The 20637-nt window shown below is 44.6% G+C and overlaps 1 protein-coding gene across 2 annotated transcripts; it reads right to left on the minus strand.

The window, feature by feature from the left end:
- Positions 1-3676: 3676 nt before the first annotated feature.
- Nudt4 (nudix hydrolase 4) lies at positions 3677-19844 on the minus strand. 2 transcript variants are annotated; one of them, XM_076920050.1, is made up of 5 exons: positions 19457-19844; positions 9217-9327; positions 8136-8180; positions 6334-6421; positions 3677-6143 (listed from the first exon to the last, which is right to left on the minus strand). In XM_076920050.1, exons 1-5 carry the CDS (start codon positions 19550-19552, stop codon positions 5941-5943), a joined length of 543 nt encoding a protein of 180 aa, XP_076776165.1. In that variant the 5' UTR covers positions 19553-19844; the 3' UTR covers positions 3677-5940. The 2 variants fall into 2 exon arrangements, with proteins under 2 accessions (XP_076776165.1, XP_076776166.1); XM_076920051.1 differs by having other exon boundaries at positions 6334-6418; positions 19457-19697.
- Between the last annotated feature and the right edge of the window lie 793 nt (positions 19845-20637).

The raw sequence follows: 20637 nt of genomic DNA on the forward strand, positions 1-20637 counted from the left end.
TCCAAATAAATGCATTTTGTTAACAAGTGTAATGTTTAGAATAAAATTGCTAATGGCCCTACCTGATACTGTAAAGTTTTAAACTCTTTAACAGCAGTTGTTACAGTTCTTGGCCTGAGTGCATCTTTGTCCATGGCTAAGACAGTTCTCTCATTTTAAAAAGCAAACTTAACAGGACTTGAAGTTAATTAACCATTCACCGGTCAGCATTACTTCCTGAAAGCCAGTGCTGCTCCTAGTTACAGCTGACGCCTTACACATTACTCACAGTGGCCTAGTGTGCACGGAGGTTTCAGATTTCTCAGTTTACATTATGACTCCTAATTTCCTGGCATCACATTTTCTTCAGAGATTTTAATGAGTCCCTATTGTTAGAAACTTACTCTCCCAGCCAGTTGGAAGAAGCAAGAATTGTTACGTATACCTGGGCTTTTTCTAAAAGACTTACAGGAAACAACAGGTCAAGGTGGAGGTTGAATCCTAGTAACTACACCTGGCCTATGGACCTGTTTTCGTTGGCCAGGAAAATGGTTGGTTCAAAGCAGTTAAATGGCAGTTTTGCAGAAACTCGGGATTGTCACACGAAAAAACATTTGTAACATTTGAGTAAGAAGATGTAGCACTAATAGACTGGTCCATCATTGCATGGACATCTGGCAGGAGCTGAGTAGCAGTCACCTCTGGATGACATGTCATTCTCCTTTTCTGTTTAAAGTAGGTTGGAGTCATTCCCAACCTGTTTGTATATGTGTGGTTCTGTTTTCTTACACAGCTCTGACTCTGTAGCCCCAGCAAGGGAGACATTTACTTACCAGAAGCAATTATCATTTGCCTGCTGCTTGCTGGTTGGGGATGGAGATATGAATCACTAGTTTGGGCCTTTCCTTTGAAGGGACAGCATAGGCGTGGGGCACAACACAATAGTTGCAGCTTGGCTTGGAAAGACTAATCATCTGTACTCAAGTCAGACAAATGGCTCCAACCTCCAGAAATCTGCCAATGCAGAGCTCAGAGAAGAAAACCAACTTCTCCCAAACTGACATCTTGAAGTCAGTTCTGAAGCCCTAGCGTGTAAATTTGGGCTTTGTGGTTTGAATTTTTGTTCTATTTTGTTGTCTGTTTTGCTGTGATTCACTTCTACTGTGAGATGAGTTATCCTTGGTTTACTCAGATCTTTAGGCATTCTGTATATAATACTGAATACTCACACTAGACCAGGAATGTACTTGTAAGATAAAGTTCAGTGTAATTAAAACCACAGGGATGCTGTGGTCAGCATTTCTCCAGAGGCCGGGGAAGACCATCTGGTGTTCCGTAAGAGTCTCCCAGTCAGCCAAGTAGACCTCAGTGGTGTCGTGTGGACAGTAGGTTGGCTTTGTTTCTCTGATGGTTTAAGTATTGTTCTCTTGGCTAATCTAATAACTACATCAGTTTTTATTACTAAAGTGAAGTTTTTAAGACTACAACATAGGAAAGCTATCCACATACAAACTACAAAATGAGATGAGAAGTTGGGTGCCTAACCCACTATTCCGTAAGAAATATGTAATATTTCGTTGGAATGTATTCTGGGGCTGGGAGCAACATTTCATTTAGCTATGAAGCATGCCGCCTTTTAAGGAGCTATATCAGGGTTTATATTTTAAGTAAAAGGAAAACATGTTGAATGTAATTTCAAAGAAGTATAAACAATAAAAACGTAAATCAATTGGATGTGATGATTTGTCTATTTCCTGCACTTTGTACTCACTCACCACACTGATTCCATTTATCACTGAGGCTGGGGATTGAACCCGGGACCATATGTGAGTTAGGCAGGTGGTACCACCAAGATGATAGAAGATACGTAGCCTCACAAACTTAACACAGGCTTTAAGGACATTTGTCTTTACTGCTGGAATTTAGCCAATGGCATCATCTAGGAAAATCCCAGTAGTAAAAGGTAAGTGATCTGTGAGTTCAAGGACAGCCAGGGTTTTAATTTTTTTTTTTTTTTTAAACTTGTTTTTTCGAGACAGGGTTTCTCTGTATAGCCCTGGCTGTCCTGGAACTCACTCTGTAGACCAGACTGGCCTCGAACTCAGAAAGCCGCCTGCCTCTGCCTCCCAAGTGCTGGGACTAAAGGCGTGCGCCACCATCGCCTGGCTTAAATTTTTTTTTCTATGTATGGTTTTTTGTCCATATGAGCACCACTTTTGTGCTCTATATATATAGAGGCCAAAGGGGTGTTGGTTCCCTGTGAGTGCAGGTCTCTGCAGAAGCAGCAGTTTCTTTTTAGCCAATGAGCCAGTTATTCAACCTCACGATGAAGTTACTTGATTTTGCTGTGTATTGCCAGAGGCTATTTTTTCAATAAAATTTTATTTGAAACGAAGTCTACACAAACTATAGGGCCAAAAAAAAAAAAAAAAAAAAGTGCTATACAATGAAGACTTAAGTGCTGGCTATGTAGACATAAGCAGATACTTCCTTTGTGGAGCAGCTAGAAATCCCACACAGTATGGCTGTTTTGTCGTGTTTTCTTTTTTTTTTTTTCCTTTTTTCTTTTTTTAAAGATGGTTTTTCTATAGCCTGGCTGTCTTCAAACTCCTCTATAGCCCAGGCTGACCTTGAACTGAGATCCTCCTGCCCCTGCTAAGATTGAAGGTGTATGCCATCTTTCCTGGCTTGACTCAGAAATTGAGACCAATAGAGGACTTTGTGCAGGACAGTGTGTTTTGGGGATGCTGAGGAATTTGCAGTTGCTTTAAGTTTTGGAGTCAGGCCTATCAGGCTGGACTGGCTGGCCTAAGAGCTCCAAGAACTCAAGCTGCCTCTGCCTTCTTATGATGGGGTTACTATCATCCTAGCTTCTTACATGGGTTCTGGGAATAGATCTCAGATCAGAAAAGTAGCAAAGCAACATATTACTAACTTGTCTTCCCTGTGCATGTGAGTGCAGGTGCCTGCCAATAGAGGCCAGATAAGTCAGTTTTTCCTAGAGCTGGATTTACAGGGAGTAAACTACTAGACCAGACTGGCCTTGATTGATTGGCATAGCAGCACTGTTCCCCACCGTGTCTCCCAGAGCTGGGATTAGAGGCTGTGCTGTTTACTACCCACCCAGCCCAAGCTGCTTTTAATCACTGCTCTGAAACTACTGATGCTCTGAAACTACTGATTTTTTTAATGTTTGAGTGGAAGTTGTAGTAAGGAATGTTCAGTAACACTTCAGTAGTAGATAGCTCCTTTTAACCCACCAGTTGAAAAGTTAGTCACAATGAAGTGACTAAGAGCTTTGTATATGAGGTCCAATGAACAGTAAAGGTTTTACTGTAGAATGCCACATGAAGGTATAGAAGATTGAGTGGTTGCGCATGATATAAACCTAGCCGAGGAGCAGATTCTATACAGCAAAGGGTAGCTCTTTCCCTAGTAGAACAAATATCCCCAGCCTTAGAAATTATACAATATTTATAGGCTAACTTTTAAAGAGATGGTTGACATATCTTACATGGCAATACACTTGAGTATATAGATAGCTCTCCCTCTGTATGGCATGTGTGCATGAGGCCAGAACAGCCCCTTGGATGTTACAGGATGTTATGAGCCTCAACTCGGGTCATTTCTCTTGCCTCCTGGTAAAGCATGATTAACTTTGAAATCAGGCTCTTCTTACGTGAAAAGTGAACACAAATTATGTTTCCATTTTTATTTGATGTTTCCAAATATAAAAAAGAAAGTCAAGATTCTTACAATTCTTACAACAGTTCGAATGCAACCATCTCAGATGAGACCATGCAAAGCAATTCTTGTACACTGAACCATTTCTCTCCTTCACCTTTGCTGCTTCATACAGTGTGCTGGAGAAAACTGGATGGCTTGTGCTTGGTGGGAAAATGCCATTTCTTTACATCACCACACAGCAGGGTTTACTTTTCTGCAAGTCAATCTCTAACAAGTTACTTTGCTTTTGCTTTTTAAACTTAGGAGGCACGTAGAACTGGAGAATTTAGCTGCCCTGTTTTATTCAGCGACTGCACAGATGAGTACGAACCGCAGTCTGGGCTGCAGGCGGCTGGGCTGGTCGACATTATCTCTAGTAGATTCAATTTCCTTTATATCTTGCAAGTCCGGATTCCAGAATAATGAGGAACCCTCAGGTGAAATTTAACAGTGAAGCTGCATTCTGTTACATTCTGTCAATCTTTGCTATTTGCATAGACTAAAGACAGTTTGCTAAATGGCACTGAGGAAAAGTCTTGACCCAGGTGACGTGACTTAGTCCAAATGTTTCTGACCAAAGAAATTATACAACAATATTTATAGGCTAACTTTTAAAGAGATGGTTGACATTAATACTGTACATATTTTACATGGCAATACACAGTTCAAGAGTTTATAAAATCGGTTCATGCATTATTACCTGAGAGTATCATGTACATATAAACTCCCAAGCACGTGTGATGGTTTATTAGCTGGAAGCAGTATTCTATACAAACAGTCCAGTTTCTTTGTTGTGTTTAGTACATGGAGAAATTGCAGAGAATTGTGAGAAAACAAAAACAGAAAATTTCAATCTGTGGGTTTCTTTAAAATGTTTCTTTTAAAACACCAAGTACATGACCTCTGTACAAAGAAAAATATAAAAGATCTGGGCGATCATGTGTGATTACACTACATAATTTAGAATGAATACTACTGGTTGAGTTTTTCTGCTTTGGAGCCTAATGTTTAGTTCTGCTGCATCTGTGGCACAAGATCTCATTGTCAAAACGGCACCAGCTTTCCTTACAACTAAGGACTGTTTTCAGCAGCGGTATTACGCTTTAAAGGTTAACAAGTTACAGAACAAATGTCTTAACTATACTGTTCTATGCTTGCCAGTTTAAGTAGAGTATTTACAAAAGGTGGTAACTGCTAAAGATTTTTTCCTCTTCTCCCCTTTCACTTCCTCTGTGTGTGACTTCGTGGAGGAAGTATAGGTACTTTTTCATGGGGTGACCAATTTTGAGTGAGCACAAAGACAAGGTATAATAATTTTTGGCTCGAATGTTCTAGTTCCCACAGTTAATTTATCTGACAAGTCACTGGCACTCGAGACCGTGTCTTAGGCCTAGAACAGCTGAACAGAACAGCCATTTTATTTAGTGTGATACAGTTATCACTGACTAGCATCCAAGGTTAGAGTCTAGTCCAGTGGTAAACAATGCAACTGAAAGTATATTTAAAGAGCTCTCGCCATCGAGGGAAGTGTGGCTCCTAATATAGTCTGTCAAAAGGAAGCAGCAGCTAAGCATGCTAAATAGATTTCTATAAACAATTTCAGGAGCCACATGCAAGTACTGACAGTTTTCCCTAAAAAATGGCACACTCATATCAGATATCTGTCAAGGGGGGAAACGGTGCTACTACACTGACTGGTGAACAAATTCTCGAAAGCAGTAGACTGAAGCGCTTCGTCAAAGGCTGCTGGCCTGTATGAAAACAGCCCAAATCTGCAGTTTACAAATGGAGACTTAAACATTTTGGGGTGGATATGTTTCTTTAAATACCAAGAATTTTTCACTAATTCCCAACAAAGATTTGGTATCTATTTGATACTGCAAGAAAAAAAAAATTGGGGCAAAAATATACCCAACAACCAGTTGATCTCTCAAAATAAACCATAGAATGTTAAGCAGACAAAAGTGAAAATTTAAGAAAGGTTATAAACATGAAAACCAGAGCAATGGGGAGAGTTTTAAAAAAAATCCACATGGCTTTGGCATCTTAAAAGTATTTTTGCTATCTTGTTATTTATTTTAAAAGACTTGAAAGCATCTGAAATACATGCAAATTATTTGAAATTCCTGCATGGCAAATTTAAGAGTTTGCCAGCAGCAGTCAGATGTGTTAGAAGTAAAAAAGCCTCTCCTTGTGACATGAGCCATGACACGATGGGGGAGGGGCCCCATCTCTTTATCTTTTACTGGATGGCACCCCAGAGGGCTGTGCAGCAGTCACAAACAAGGCATTGTTATCTGGGAGGGAAGGGACGGTGGAATTGCCATTGGTCGGAGAACACCCCAGCTTTAGCTTTTCCAGATACTCGGCGTGGACAGGCTTATGGCACTGGAGAACCTTGATTGCGTCTTCTACTTTGAACCACTCTCTCTTCCTTCCTAGAGAACAGTACAGCAGCAGTTACTGGAAGGTCAGTTTAAAAGGGCAAGATTCCCTTTCTCCCCCCCAGCCCCCAAACAATGAGTTTTCTACTTCCTAAGTGTCTTAATATGGTAGGGAAAAATCATAAGGTAATTCAAAAGTTCACCTTCCCCTCTCAAAAGAGTAACCCAAAGGACCGGAGCTCACCTATATTCACAGAGTCTTCCCAGTCTTCCAATATTTCAGTGACTGTCAGAACATAAACATATGTTCTGTGCTTCCGGTCTTGATTCTGCTTGAGTAGAAAAGGAAAGCATTTTAATTCCCAGCTCTGGCACAGTGACCACACAGCACTATTTCCAGTGTGACAGTGCAGACAGAAGTGTGTCTGCATATAAAACAAACACCCAGAAATGGACGCTGGCAAGGTGGTTCAGCACAGAAGAGCACTAACGATCTGAGCTGGATCTTGGGAACCTACAGTGGAGAAAAATCATTCCCCAAGTTGTTCTCTACCCTCTGCATGTGTGCATGCCTGAGCGTGTGCATGCACATGCACCCAACTTTTAATTGAAGACAGCAGGCATGGTAGTTCACGGCTGAAATCAGAACCTGGAGGGCCAAGGCAGGAAGGGTCCAGTTTCAAGGCAGCCTGGACTACCTAGCAAGTTCCAAGCCAGTTGAGGCAAGAGTTAAGATCCTGTCAAGACCAAAGACACTAGCCTGGGTATGGTGGTGCAGCCCAGGAACCCCAACATTTGGAAGTTGAAGTAGCCTGCATTACAATGAAGTATCTCAAAATTAGAGATGGAGGTCGAGCACAGCCAATGGGAAAACTGCAAAACTGTCACGTGCTGTGATGCTCTAAAGGGAAATGTATGCTGGCTGCCATTTCCTGCCAAATAGTGTGTTGTCTACTTCAAAACTGGCCATACTGACAAAAGTATAATTGGTATCCACACATTATCACAGAAAAGTTTGTATTTCTCACTTTAACCAGAAGATGGTGCTCTGTAACTGTAAAACCAGTGCCACACATAGGCATTGAGTAATATCTTAAGTACCTGCATATGTCTGAGTGAGGGTCAGATGCCCTGAACTGGACTGTGTGTGGATGTGGGTGCTGGGAATTGAACTCAGGTCCTCTGGAAGAACAACCAGTACTCTTATTTTAACTATTAAGCCACCTCACCAGCCACAAGAACTGGTGACTTATCAATTCCAAGGAATGCATAGTTTAATTCCTAAAAGGCTTAAACTCTAGGTTCTATCAGAAAGACTGAGCTAACTCTTCAAGTTTGCTAAGGGAAGTCCCCCTATAAGGGGGCATACCACATATCACACTGACTAGAGATGCACTGACTTTCAGAATCCAGTCTCTTTTTTTTCCCATTGTCCCCTGGCTGAGAATTTCATCCTGCCTTCAGTTAGTAAGAGGTGACACAGGCGAGATTTTTATTTTAGCATTTATTCTTTGTGCCTGAGTGTCCTTGTGTCTTCTAGTCCTTCAAGTCACTCTATGTCGTTGAGTGTCATATGCTGAACTGGACAGAACCCACAATTGACCCTAGATCTTAAGATCTAGATCTTAGCTGAAGATGCTGCCTCTGCCTAGGTCCACACTGAATCCAGAGGGTGGCCATTCTTTGTGGCAACTCTACGGTCAGACACAGGCAACCTCCCCCAATGCTCACCATTGACCTGCCTGCTGGTAGTTTTAGAGGAACATGGTTCAGGCTGCTGTTAAGAAAGAATCATGAAACCAGGCAGTGGTGGCGCACACCTTTAATCCCAGCACTTGGGAGGCAGAGGCAGGTGGATTTCTGAGTTCGGGGCCAGCCTGGTCTACAGAGTGAGTTCCAGGACAGCCAGGGCTACACAGAGAAACCCTGTCTCAAAAAAAAAAAAAAAAAAAAAAAAGAAAGAAAAAAAGAAAAAAAGAAAAAAGAAAAGAAAAGAACGAATCCTGAACTCTAGATGTGTAAAGTGAGGGCTACTTTGTAACTCACCTCAAATATCCCCAGTAGTCTGCCTAATTTTCCTTTGACTCCAGCCTATTAAAAAAAGAGTCGGTAAGTTAAATACTTATGTTTTATTTATGTTATGTTTTTGCAACTTTTGAATCTAAACAGTTCAAACTTTCCCTAGCAAGTTAACTGCCTAATTGTAAAGTTTCTTGGCCATACCAAGATTCACCACCTAAATGCAGAATAATGGCTCAATTCACACACAAATCCTGATTGCCTAGATTGATTAGACAACTTTCATTTAAAAAGAAATGACATGGATGATAAGAATGAACTTCTTATCTAACTAAATGAAAACAATTTTCTGTATAAACTTTTATTTAATATGAGCACCCTGCTGCAGAAGAGAACAGCTGAGCCATCTCTCCAGCCCAACCCTTCCCCTCTTACAAACCTGCCTGCATTTCCAGGCTCAAGAGCTATAATTCTCTAGCCACCATTCAAAGGGTCCTGACTCCTCACCCCATCACTACAGCAATAGCAATGGCAGCGCTTCTGTTAGTGAAGCCGGAAGCATTTTCATCAGGAACCAAAACCTCCCCAAATGTACCACAAAGCCCAATGGCAGACGTACAGGAATACACTGCCCACTTCTGCCTTACAGTCTTGCCTGTGAGCAAAGCAAAGCCAAGTTCAGTCCTCAAGGGAAGGGACAAGCAGGCCACTGGTGATTCTGTGCACGAGGGTGTGACACATTTTACTGAATTTTAAGACAGTTTGAAAATTACGGTACAAAATGTCTTCTGTTTAATGTAGTATGGATATAGCTCTCAAGTAGGGCTACCATGTTATACACTGACCATTTATCAAACAATAACTGATCAACAGTGAAACTGCATGTTAATATATAATTTTAGGAGGGTCACGTTCATTTGAGCTGTTTACCATATACAAAAAACAAAATAAAAACTTGGATTTAGCAAAATGTAATCTATACAATATCCTTATAAACACTGCAGAAGACATTAATTCTACCAACTGCCTATTTGCATTTGCTCAGGATTACCCGGCAAAAAGCCAGAAGACCCTCCTGTAAACCTCCTCAGGATAGTCTTCACCTCACCTCTTCATACACTTCCCTCACAGCGGCGCCACCAGGTTCCTCCTCTGGTTCCATCCCTCCTCCTGGGACAATCCATTGGTCTGGGTACCGACTGCTACTCACCAACAGCACCTGCAAGACCCATGACAACCATGTACTTAAAGCAATAAGACATAATATCTTCACGGCTGTTACTGGACTCTGGATTAACCCACTCTGAAATCTGACTGAAATTATTAAGAGCACACACCAACACGATACAGAGTCCCATCACTGAACCATCCTACCTCTATGGACTCATCTATATTGGGGTGGGGGTTAGTGAGACAGGGTTTCACTGTGTAACTTAGGCTGGCCTGAAACTCTGGGCCCTCTGGGATCATTAAACTACCAGATTTAAGTGTAGTTTTCCAGTTCTTAGGCAAATAAATACCCCACAAGTGGATGCACAGAGGTGTGTGGCCATCACCTCAGTTACTTTGGAGGGTGGCACATATGCATGCATCCCCATGCCTGACTGGAGACTGGATTGGAGTGTCACTCTCATCACTACCTATATTTTTTGAGCCAGTCTCTCACTGAGCCTGGAGCTCACCTTCTGGCTACATAGAAGGCCACTGTGTGTGCCTGGGATCTGCCTGTCTCTCTATTTCTCCCAGCCCCAAGGTTGGAGCCAAAAGCGTGTGTCGGCACACTCAGCACTCACGCGGATGGATGCTGGGATACTTTATACACCAGGTCACTTCCGAGGCCTACATGTCAGTTATTCTTGAGCTATACCGAATCTTTTCTCTTCCAATTAAAGACACGGACACTGCCACAGGCAGGCCACCCTAGTCCCCCATGATCTAAGAGTTTGTGAACACAAGTGCTGTGAGAAAGCAGTAGGGAAATGTGTGAACAAACACTAGCTGGGCAGAGTGTGAGGCTCACAGGTGGGAAGAGGCGCCTGCAATATTCCAAAACCATTTGATTAAGCCAGTCAGATAAACAGCTGTTGATTTACATCTAGAACAAGGGCAAACTACAGACTACTAGTTTTGAGCAGCCCAAACTAAAAAGAAAAAAAAAAAAAGTTCATTTTTCTCTTCCTTTGTCTTGGAACTAGGATCTTGCTGTAGAGCCTATGGTAGGTAGACTGGAGCCTGGTATGTAGTACAGGCTCTGCCTGAACACATGCCTCTGCCTCTTGATAGCTAGGGATTCTATAGGAGATGTCAGGTGGGTATGTTCTAAATTATGTAACATTCAGATTTCAGTGCTCATAAATGAAACTTTATTAGGAGCTAGTCACCATTGCCCGCTTTTGCATCTTGTCTGGTGTTTTTATGCTACTGTGAAAGAATTACTGCAAACAGACCAGATGAGCTGCAGAGCCTAAAACAGTCACCTGGCCTTTTACAGGACAAACTTACAGACTAATGCTCAAGAACGGCATTGAGCCCAAAGTATTAAAACCAACACAGACACCACCGCCAACAAAAAACCCACTTTCACCATAAACAAGGATCCAACTTGCTAACAGTTTACTTACTAGCACTGAGATAATATTACAGTCACTGTACAAATGAAAAGCAGAAATGCATTCATTCAAGTATTAGAAAGACCGAAACAACCAAATGCCAAATGCTCATGAAGGCAGCAGATGTCTTAAACCTCCCGAACAGAGACGCTGCAGAATTACTGGCGCATGCTGCCTTCAAGTACGTTTCAACAGGTCTTCCTGCGGACTGGGAACACGCCACACTTACAGCTTATTTGGTGGTATTTGGGATCAAACCCAAGGCCTTGAACATGCTAGGTATTCTAGTTGGCTTCCTGCTGCTATGATAAAACACTGATCAAAAACAATGTGGGGAGGGAGCAAAGGGTTTTATTTGGTTTATAATTCCATGTCATAATCATTCCTGAGAGAAGTCAGGGCAGATGCTGAGGAAGAAAGCATAGAGCAGTGCTACTCACTGGCTTGTACTCAACTAGCTTACACAACCCAGACCCCCTTGCCTACGGATGGCGCCGCCCACAGTGGGCTGATTCTGCCCTCCCACTTCACTCAGTCAAGACAATCTCTTACAGACATAATTGTAGATCCGACTAATCTGATCTACAATTACTCAACTGCGGTTCTGTTTTGTCAGGGTGACAACATAAACTTAGCAGCACAGCAGGAAAGCACTCTAAAATCGAGTTATATCCTCATCTCCCCCCCCCACAAGGGGGGGAGGGGGGAGATTAATCCCCAATGTGGATACTATCTTTTTGACAACACTAGTACCAATTCTATTTTTTCTCCCTTCTGCTGACTCTCCAGAGCTCAGAAACACAGGGGTTCACTCCTATTTGAGAAAGGAGGATGTGTTTGTGTGTCTCCATGTATGAGTGTGCACAGGTAGACAGATGTCTTGTGACTTCTATAGCTCTCTTCAGTTCTCTCACTAAACCCGGTGCTCGCTGTTTTGGCTAGGCTGCCGAACAAGCTTCTGGGATCTGCTTGTTCTGTTCCACTGGATGCACCCCAAAGTGCTGTGTCACCATCCCTAGCTTTTCATGCGGGTGCTAAGGAGTCAACCACAAGATGGAGAGCTTCAGTTGATCATAGTGATTCAACAGACCTCATCTGCTGTTCTTGCCACAGTGGGTCTAACCGAACACTGCTGTGCTGCCTACACCACTCCTTTAAGCATGGCAAGACAGTGGCCAATCCAGGGAAACACTGAGCTAACATAATGAGCAAGGCATTAGTTGAAGTACTTGTGGCTGCATTGGGGGCAATAGCAGCATGTCCATATAGATCTTTAAATTTAAGGCTTAATATCTGCCAATAGGGCCTAAGTTCATATTGAAACGAAGGAGCAGGCATTAGACAGGTCTAGCAGAGTCGAAGACCCGAGTCTGAACCTGAAGCACATTGACTGGGGAAGATGGTGACCTGTTCGTGCTAACAATCTCTTCAAGGAAACCATTTGTCTGGCAGGCCTAATGTCTGAGCCACTGGCCCAAGCCAGCGCTCACGGCCACTGGGAGCTCCGTGCTCTCCTGCCTGCTGAGTCAGCTCAGTACCAACTACTTTCTAATTCTGAGAATGAAGACAGGATAGCAGGAAATAAACTCATGTTCTTAAGAAACTGTAAAGGCTCACTAAAAATAAGCTATTAGTTGATGTGCAATATAGTATTGAAAAGTTGGATAAAATTGAAATAATCCAGGATCCTGTAGGGTAGGAGTCTTTATCTTCGAATTCTACCTTAAAGAAAGTGAGGTTGCAAATCCCACTTCAACAACACTTGTTCAAAAGGAGGCTCACTGGGCCACTTAACCTAATCAAAGGTGTCACCCCTTCACATCCAGATTGGCAAATGAACTGCAGGCTCTAAAGCACACCCCGTATGCCTGCAGTGTAAACAACAACCTGGCTCTGACCCAGTTATCAGCCTCTTGCTCTGGTCAGAGTTAAGAACTATTAGTGACCTGGTAACTATTAATGGCTGGATAAAATGTTTACTCCATAATTCGGTGCTAAGTGACTTCCTTATGCCTTTATAATGGTCAGGACAGTGCACACAGATAGCCAGCCACTCATTTAGTAAAGTCATCTCAAAACCATTGATATTCAGTGTGTGTGAGCCCTAAAAAATAAAATCAGTGTCAGGAATCTAGGCTGATGAGTATTCATTGCCAGTGTTCCCGCTCACATTCATCCCTACCCCACACACACTCCTTTTCTTCTCAGCATCTCCTTTCAGCTGAGAAAGGGTCTCCTATAGGACTGGCTGGTTTCAAACCCATTATGTCACTAAGGATGACCTTGAACTCCAGATCCTCCCGCTTCTGCCTCAAGAGCTGGGATCACAGGTGAGTCCACAGTGCCCAGCTCCAAGATTTGCCAGTGTCCACCTCTGGTGAGGCAGATTTGCTTCACTAAATGCTTCTCATCCACAACTATACACCCTTGATCTGCCACTTCCACACTGTGCTGAACCCTGTGACTTTTGACCTTTCCTGGTTTATGGGGCACCAGGGATGCCTATGTAAACAGCTGCCACTGGCGCCACACAGCCATTTCTACTTAACAAATTCAAACTCCAGTACCTCAGCTCCAGTCATATTCTAGGTGCTCATTCCAAGTGCCACAGCCCAGACTACAAAGATCCATGCACGTCAGGAGGTGAAAGGTGTAACTTGGTTATCCACTTATTTATTCCACACAAAAGATCAGCACTCAAACTAAGCCCATGCAGCCCTGCTGTACAGCCCCCCACCTTCAGGAGGGTAGAGTGTAATCCATCTCCTGTCACAGTAATAGCATCCAGTGTGAGGAGGAGCCCTGTGGAGAGAGGTGTGGCTGAGTTTGACCTTACTGTAACACTGAACACTGGAAAAATCAATGGAGGGCTTTCCTCAAAGTATCCTCATTCTCTTACAGGTACAGAGAACTATGGCATCAACTTCCATTTTGGGGGGTAAAGCTTACTCAGTGCTGTTTTCCCAAAATTAATTCTCAAAATTATTTAATTAATTAAATTAATAATTAAATTTAATTAATTCTCAAAATTAATAAGGTATATTTATAAAATATTCACTTATCTTTTTCCAGTTAAGAGTTCAAGACAAGAAAGAGGGGAGTGGTGGCCCAGACTACAATCCCAGATATTCTGGATGGAGGCAGAAGGCCACAAAGTCAAGGCCTATCTAAGTTACAGTTAGTACAAGGCCACCTTGTGCAATTTAGTGAGGTTTTTTGGTTGTTGTTTGTTTTGTTTTGCTTGTATTAGGTACAGTGTCCTGCCTGCATGTATGCCTGCAGGCCAGAAGAGGGCACCAGATCACATTATAGATGGTTATGAGCCACCGTGGGTTGTTTGTTAGGAACTGAACTCAGGACTCTAGAAAAATACCTAGTGCTCTTAACCTCTGAGGCATCTCTCCAGGCCTTAGTGAGATCTGGAATCCAAAATAAAGGTAATGTGACCCTGAAGTATAACTCCTGCCTAGCATTCACAAGACCCCGAGTTCAAGCCCCAGCATGGGGACTGTGGGAGTAGTAGGAGTCCAACCTGCAGTCTCATTTACTGAAGCAAGTGCGCCACCAGGGAGCCACAGGTACAGCCATGAATTCATTCTCTGAGATAAGATCTCAGGGTGTAGACCAAACTAGCCTGGAGTCCTATGTAGACCAGGCTGGCCTTGGATTTAGGACCTTTGCCTCAGCCTCCATAGTGCAGAGACAAAAAGCATGCATCCTCCTGCACAACAGTAAAAGTTAAGCCAGGAAAAAGTTAATATAATTCAGTGTAGTCTGAATTTCAACTACTCAGAACCCACCTTTTACCTTTCCTTCTTTTGTTACAAATGAGAGTCTTTCACAATCACTCTTTTTCCAGTGCTGGGTCTTACGCATGCTAGGTAACTACTACTGAGCCATATCCCCCACCTTTAAAACAAACTGGAATTGATGCCAGACTTGATGGCTCCTGAGTATAATCCCAGCACTGTAGAAAATGGAGGCAGCCTGGGCTACAGGGAGATACTAGCAAAAAAAAAAAAAAAAAAAAAAAAAAAAAAAAAAAAAAAAAGAAAAGAAAAAAGAAAAAAAGAAAAAGAGAAAACCCGGTGTTGAGTCAGTGAGCTGGCTCGGCTGGTAAAGTCATTTGCTGACACGCCTGAGAACACGAGTCCAGTCCCATGGACCTACATGGTAGAAGGAAAGAAAGAAAGGAATCCTACCAGTAAACTGTCCTCTGACCTCCACAGCATCCCCTCCCATCCTTATACATACATGCAAGTAAGAATTTTAAAGTGGGGACTGATAAGTTAGGTGAGAGAGCAAGTGTCACTGTTTGCATGCGAACCTTGGGAAACTATTGCTTGCACAGGGATTGTTCTCACCAGGTGTGAGTTCATCTTCTGTTCCATTATACCTTTGTTTTAAACTCTAAGTCGGTGGGCAGATTAGACTATGAATAACCTCTGCACATGCAGAATCTAAAATCAACACAATTTATTTGGGGGGGTGTGGTGAGGTGAAGAGGGAGGGGGGAATGACGCCATTTACCTAGTCACAATGGCAGACAACACTTCCTTGTAAATTACATTGCCTTCAGAAACTGGACCACTGACCCCAAGCTCCCTTCATGAACACTGACTCTCCCCAGAGAAACCTACCAAAAAGTCACACCCACAAGCAGACAAAGAGGATCCAGTGGTTGTCCAACACGGTCAACATGCTAACTGATCTGCTAAACAGATGGTGTCACTGAAGCAAGGCAACAGAACCACACAGAACTCCTGTGGTCGGAAGAGGCACCCACAGCTGACAGAAATGCAAGCAGGCATTCAATCTTCCATGTAAGCCTAGGCTGACTCTAAAGGAAAGAACAGCCCACCAGGCTGTAGAATTATCCTGAAATCACCCTATGCCAAACATACAATGCTAGCTAGACATGTGCTCTCCCTAGCAGCTGGCTCGTTTAGTGGCCTAAGAGTCCTCCTTCAGGTCTGGGGGAGCCACAGTCTCAGACAGGTATACCTCACAGTGTTTCTAAAAAGTGGACCTTGAGCTGGGGGTGCTGCTTAGTGGTGGAGCGCCTGCCTGCCTAGCACACAATCTGACACAGAAAAAAGGCTACCGCCAGGAAAAAGGTCATATGGTTATGAATGCCTATCTGTTCAATGACTTAAATCTCTGGGTCACATAAGCAAGTAACTACAGACCAGACCCAGCCAAGGGGTTTTTAATCGACAACTGACCCCACCCCACGTGTAAGGGGAAGGGAAGCTTTTACTGCCCTAGGATTCCTGATTAGGACTGACACCTCTTCCTGGCTCTGGTTAGTTTGATCTTTTGAGAAGCCTTCATTTTCACCACGCCTTACTTTTACTGCATTTGTATTTTCCCAAGATAGCAAGGTCTACAGCAGACTAGTGAGGAGGGAGGCTAGACACTTTGTTAGAGCCACTGATCCGATCCAAAAGACAGAACTGGTGTTGCTCAGACTGATTTAACGCTCATGCCTCTCTTGCTACTTACTGCACCTGGATTCACACCAGGATGGAGTCCCTTCTATGTCCCATTTTGCTCTCAAATACCCTCAAAAATCTAAAATTGAAATGTACTTCCTATCTTGCCTGGTGTGTTACATCTGAGGTGCTGCTTTCCCCTGGAGGCATTGTGTGTGGCAGGCAAGCATTCCACCACTGAGCTACACTCTCTACCCAAGGGTTTTAGGTTTTTAAAAAACTCATTCCTTTTTTTCTCCGGCATCCCAAGCTGCCCTTGCAGACCACAACCCCAAGTCGTCGTCCTCTGTTTGGGATGCTCTGTCTCTCCTTTTCCATTTACTGAAGTTCAATTCCAGCTGACACACACTGGGCTCCAAAACCAAAGCACACAAGAGAAAGCACTCTGGGCCTGTTATTTCCTCCTGTTTCATCTACTCTTCCACTACAGTATGTGTTCCTTACTAGCTCAAACTATCTTTACATCCACTCTTCAAATACACGTGCAAATATATCCAACGGAATTCATTTCTGGTACCCACTCACTACACTACTGTCCTCTTTGCTGATGGAAGCAGTGTACCAGCTACTCTCTGGACATTCCCCTGTGGGTTTGTCTGGAAGCTCAAAGCCACACTGCAGGTGATGGTCCTCCACAGAAAAAAACTAGCTAGAGTGGCTGCTCAGACACACTGAAGACGTAGAAACACAAGTCAACAAGTCCTACTTGCTCTGTGACTTTGGGACAAGTTACTTCTGTACCCTAATTTAGGTGCCCTGTCACTCTGTAGACCAGGCTGGCCTTGAACTCAGAGATCGGACCCCCACCTCTGCCTCCCACATGCTGGTATTTAAGGCATGCAACAGTATGAACTACTACTATTAGAAAAACATATTTTAGGTGGGCTTCAAGGCTCACGCCTATAATCCCGGCACTCAGGTGAGCCAATGGGAGCTCCCCATAGCCTCTTAGGATCAGACAGTAATTAACTTTTTATTTGAAGTTTAAATGTTCTAACCAGGAACCATGACTCCTTAACCCAATAGAGAAGCATTTTTTACCCATTAGCTGGAGGGGTGGGACAGGCAGCTTTGCCTATTCTTGGACAGTTATCATTTCAACCCGGAAAGGACATCTGTAGCTTTCCTAGACATCTTACTGTTTTGCTAAGAGTTTATTCCGTAATTATCACATAATAGAAAGAGACTCAACTGTAGGCGACCACAGAAGTGAAATTTCTGACGAGCCACACCAGATGCTGGAAGTTGGCTGCGTGCTCGGGAGAATTCCAGAGTCTTCCCTTGGAGCACATCCCCTAACAAGCAGACTCACTGGGCTCCCCAGCCTACACGCTCGCCCAAAAGAGCGAGTTTTATATAATGGATTTCTCTAACACTCTCTCTAAGTCTGGCTCATCTCACTGTATTTAAAAATATAGTCTCATTTTAAAAACAGACTGTAGCCATAATTTTACAGCAACTTCCTGGAGAGAAAGAGAGGAACCCTGGATTGACCCCAGGCTTCCACGTTCGAGGCTAGCTCTCTCTCGACCATGAAGCTATCTCCTTTAGCACAGCTTCTAGCAGAGACAATTTCCAAGCACAAGCACAAGCACACACACACACACACACACACACACACACACCAATCCACCTACCTGCTTAAAGTCATTTATGAAGCTCTTGTCAAGACTGCTTTGCCAGACCCACAATTTAGATCATTTTCATTTCTCCTATCCCCATAGCTTCCCCTAAGCGAGCACACACACACACACACACACACACACACACACACACGGCCTGAATTTCCAACTGTATATTATGGCACAATTTCAAAAGTAACTTAAAAGGCTTTTAAGTTTGGTCTCACAAAACATGGAGCATCAGATTGCCGAGCAGAGGCCCTTTACCAAAACAAGAGGCTTTTCTGGAGTAGGAACTGAATCCCTAGCGACGACTGCTTCCTAATTCTGTCATCTGGACAAAGTACTTGTGCTCAAAGCTGTCTTCTCACCTATAAAACAGGGCCGACCAGTACTACCTCCAAGTGCTAAAAGGATTAAATGTAACACTGCCCTGGCTGCACCTAACTCATTGTAAACGCTTAGCTAAAAATCTGATAGAGCGGTCAGACAGGCTCCTCGGTCACTACTCGCTATTATACGCGGTTATATTTAGTTTGCCTTGCCCTACCACCGCGCCTCCTTCAAAGACTCCCCCCCACCCCCCACCCCTTAATAAACTGCATTTAAGGCTCGTTGGCTTTTTTCCCCCCCTTTGGGCACTTTTTAAAAGCCCTTATATTTTGTTCTCCCCTAAGTAGACCCACTTCAAACACCTTTCTCTGGAAGTTCCTTCGGGATTCGGGTTTAACACTTAGAGGGCTTCAAATCAACTTGAATTGTTTGTTTCTAAAATAATAATAATAATAATAATAATAATAATAATAATAATAATAATAATAATAATAATAATAATAATAATAAATGAAACACAAAAGCGGCTTAAAGATTATAACTTTCAAGCACGCGGTTTTTTGTTGTTAACAACCACTGAGTGTATGCTGTCATATTTATCTTCAGGGACTAGCAATAAGGAAGCCATTAAATTCCTACCTCCAGCTTTACGCCTGGTGCTTTCCTGAACACGGCTATAGGAGCAGAACTCAGAACGTTAACTTTTTCTCTATCAGTTCATTTTAGGCGTGGCAGAGCTACAAGATTTCCCCCAGCTACCAAGTGACTAAGAGCAAGACAAAACCAGAATCATTTTAAAGCCGAACAAATATAACTGAAATTAAAACAAAATACGCTCTCCCAAAGAATATTCCAAAGGCCCCTATCAAGCCAATGCGGGGGGTGGGGGGTGGGGGTAAAATTACACGCCGCTCCTTCCCAGATGTTAAGTCACACCGCAGGACAGCCTTGAGAAACCAGAAGAGCGAGAGATCGCCGGGCTGCAAAGGGCAACTTTGCCCCGTCTCTGGCCTATCTTGTCCCTTCTTCTGGCGTCATTCCACATCTCTCGCTGGCCATCTTTCGGTCGTCAGAAAAACTTTAAAAGCGGAGGCCGCTTTGCAAAAGGAGGTATCTACGTAATTAAGCCAACAGCTTGAGACCTAATGGGCGGTCTAAGAAGGCAGGCTTGGCGAGCCCAGCGACGGGTCTCGTGCTCCGGGATTGGGGGTTGCCGGTGACCCTCAGGCCCGGGCGGCGCAGGGGGTGCGGGATGGAGTCCGGCCGCCAGCCTTTGTCCCCGCACTTACCTCGTCCTCCTGCTCGCTGCGGAAGCACAGGCAGGCGGCCCGCTTCTTGAAACCCTCGCGGTCGTACGTCCGCGTCTGGTTGGGCTTGAACTTCATCCTAGAGCCGGGCTCCTGCAGCCGCTGCTCCGGCCGCCACCGTGGGGACCCGGCCGCCGCCACCCCGCCGGGGAGTCGGGCCGAAGGAAGTCGCGGTGCTCGGGAGCCGGTGGGACGGGCGGCGGCGGCGGGGGCGCGGACACGGACGGCGAGGCCGGGCGGCCGCCGCGACGCGGGGCGAAACGCGGGTCACTGCAGTCCGGGCGCAGCGGTGGAAGCGCCGCCTCTGCTCCGGCGCCCGCCGCTCTCCATGGAGCCCGCCGCCGCTCGCAGCCACTCCTTGCTTGCACCCGCCGCCGCCGCCGCCGCCGCCAGGGGAAGAGCGCGGCTCGTGGCTCGTGCCACGCGGAGACAGTTGGAAGTGGCGGCGCAGACCCGGCAGAGACGCCGAGGATGCGCGCCGCCCCCTTCGCCCGCATTTAAGCTGGGCCCCCGCGCGCGCGCGCGCGCTCGCTCGTTTGCGCGCGCCATTACGCCTGCGCGCCAAGACCGTTGTCGGAGGAGGGGAAGGAGGGTGGGGAGCTGGGGGTGTGGCTTCACCAGCCCGGGGGCGGGGCTCACGGCCTAAGTCTAGGGCTCCACCAGCTCTGCGCTGCCCGCGGGCGAGTGCTCCAGCGGCCCTGGAGGGGGTGGGGGCGCGCTTTGTACAAGTCCAGGGAAGGGAAGCGAGCAGAGATCTCCTCGCTCTCCGTTTTAGTGGTCCGACAGAGTTCCTTTTAGGGACGGACTCGAGTACTGTGTCCTGCAGCCAAGGTTCCCGGAGCCATTGCATGACTACGGAAGCTTCGCGGTTAGCGCTGCTAGTAAAGGCTAGGAAGGTTAAATTCATTGAGTTCTCTCTCCTCTCCCCTTCCTTCCTTCTCCCTCTCCCCCATTTCCTCTATTTCGATGAGGGTGCCTTTATGTGTTCTTGAAGAGTCAGCTCAAGCTTTGAAATGTACTATATGGATTATTGTCTGTGTTGTAGCATCCCCCACCTCGGCTGACCCTCCAGAGTGCATTCGTGAACACTGGTTATGGCTGTTATTCTGTGTGTATCTCATTCTCACTAAGGCCACAGCCGTAAATCAATGGGAGTTTTATTG

This window comes from Arvicanthis niloticus, chromosome 22 (assembly GCF_011762505.2).
Source record: "Arvicanthis niloticus isolate mArvNil1 chromosome 22, mArvNil1.pat.X, whole genome shotgun sequence".
In the NCBI taxonomy this organism is placed as follows: domain Eukaryota; kingdom Metazoa; phylum Chordata; class Mammalia; order Rodentia; family Muridae; genus Arvicanthis; species Arvicanthis niloticus.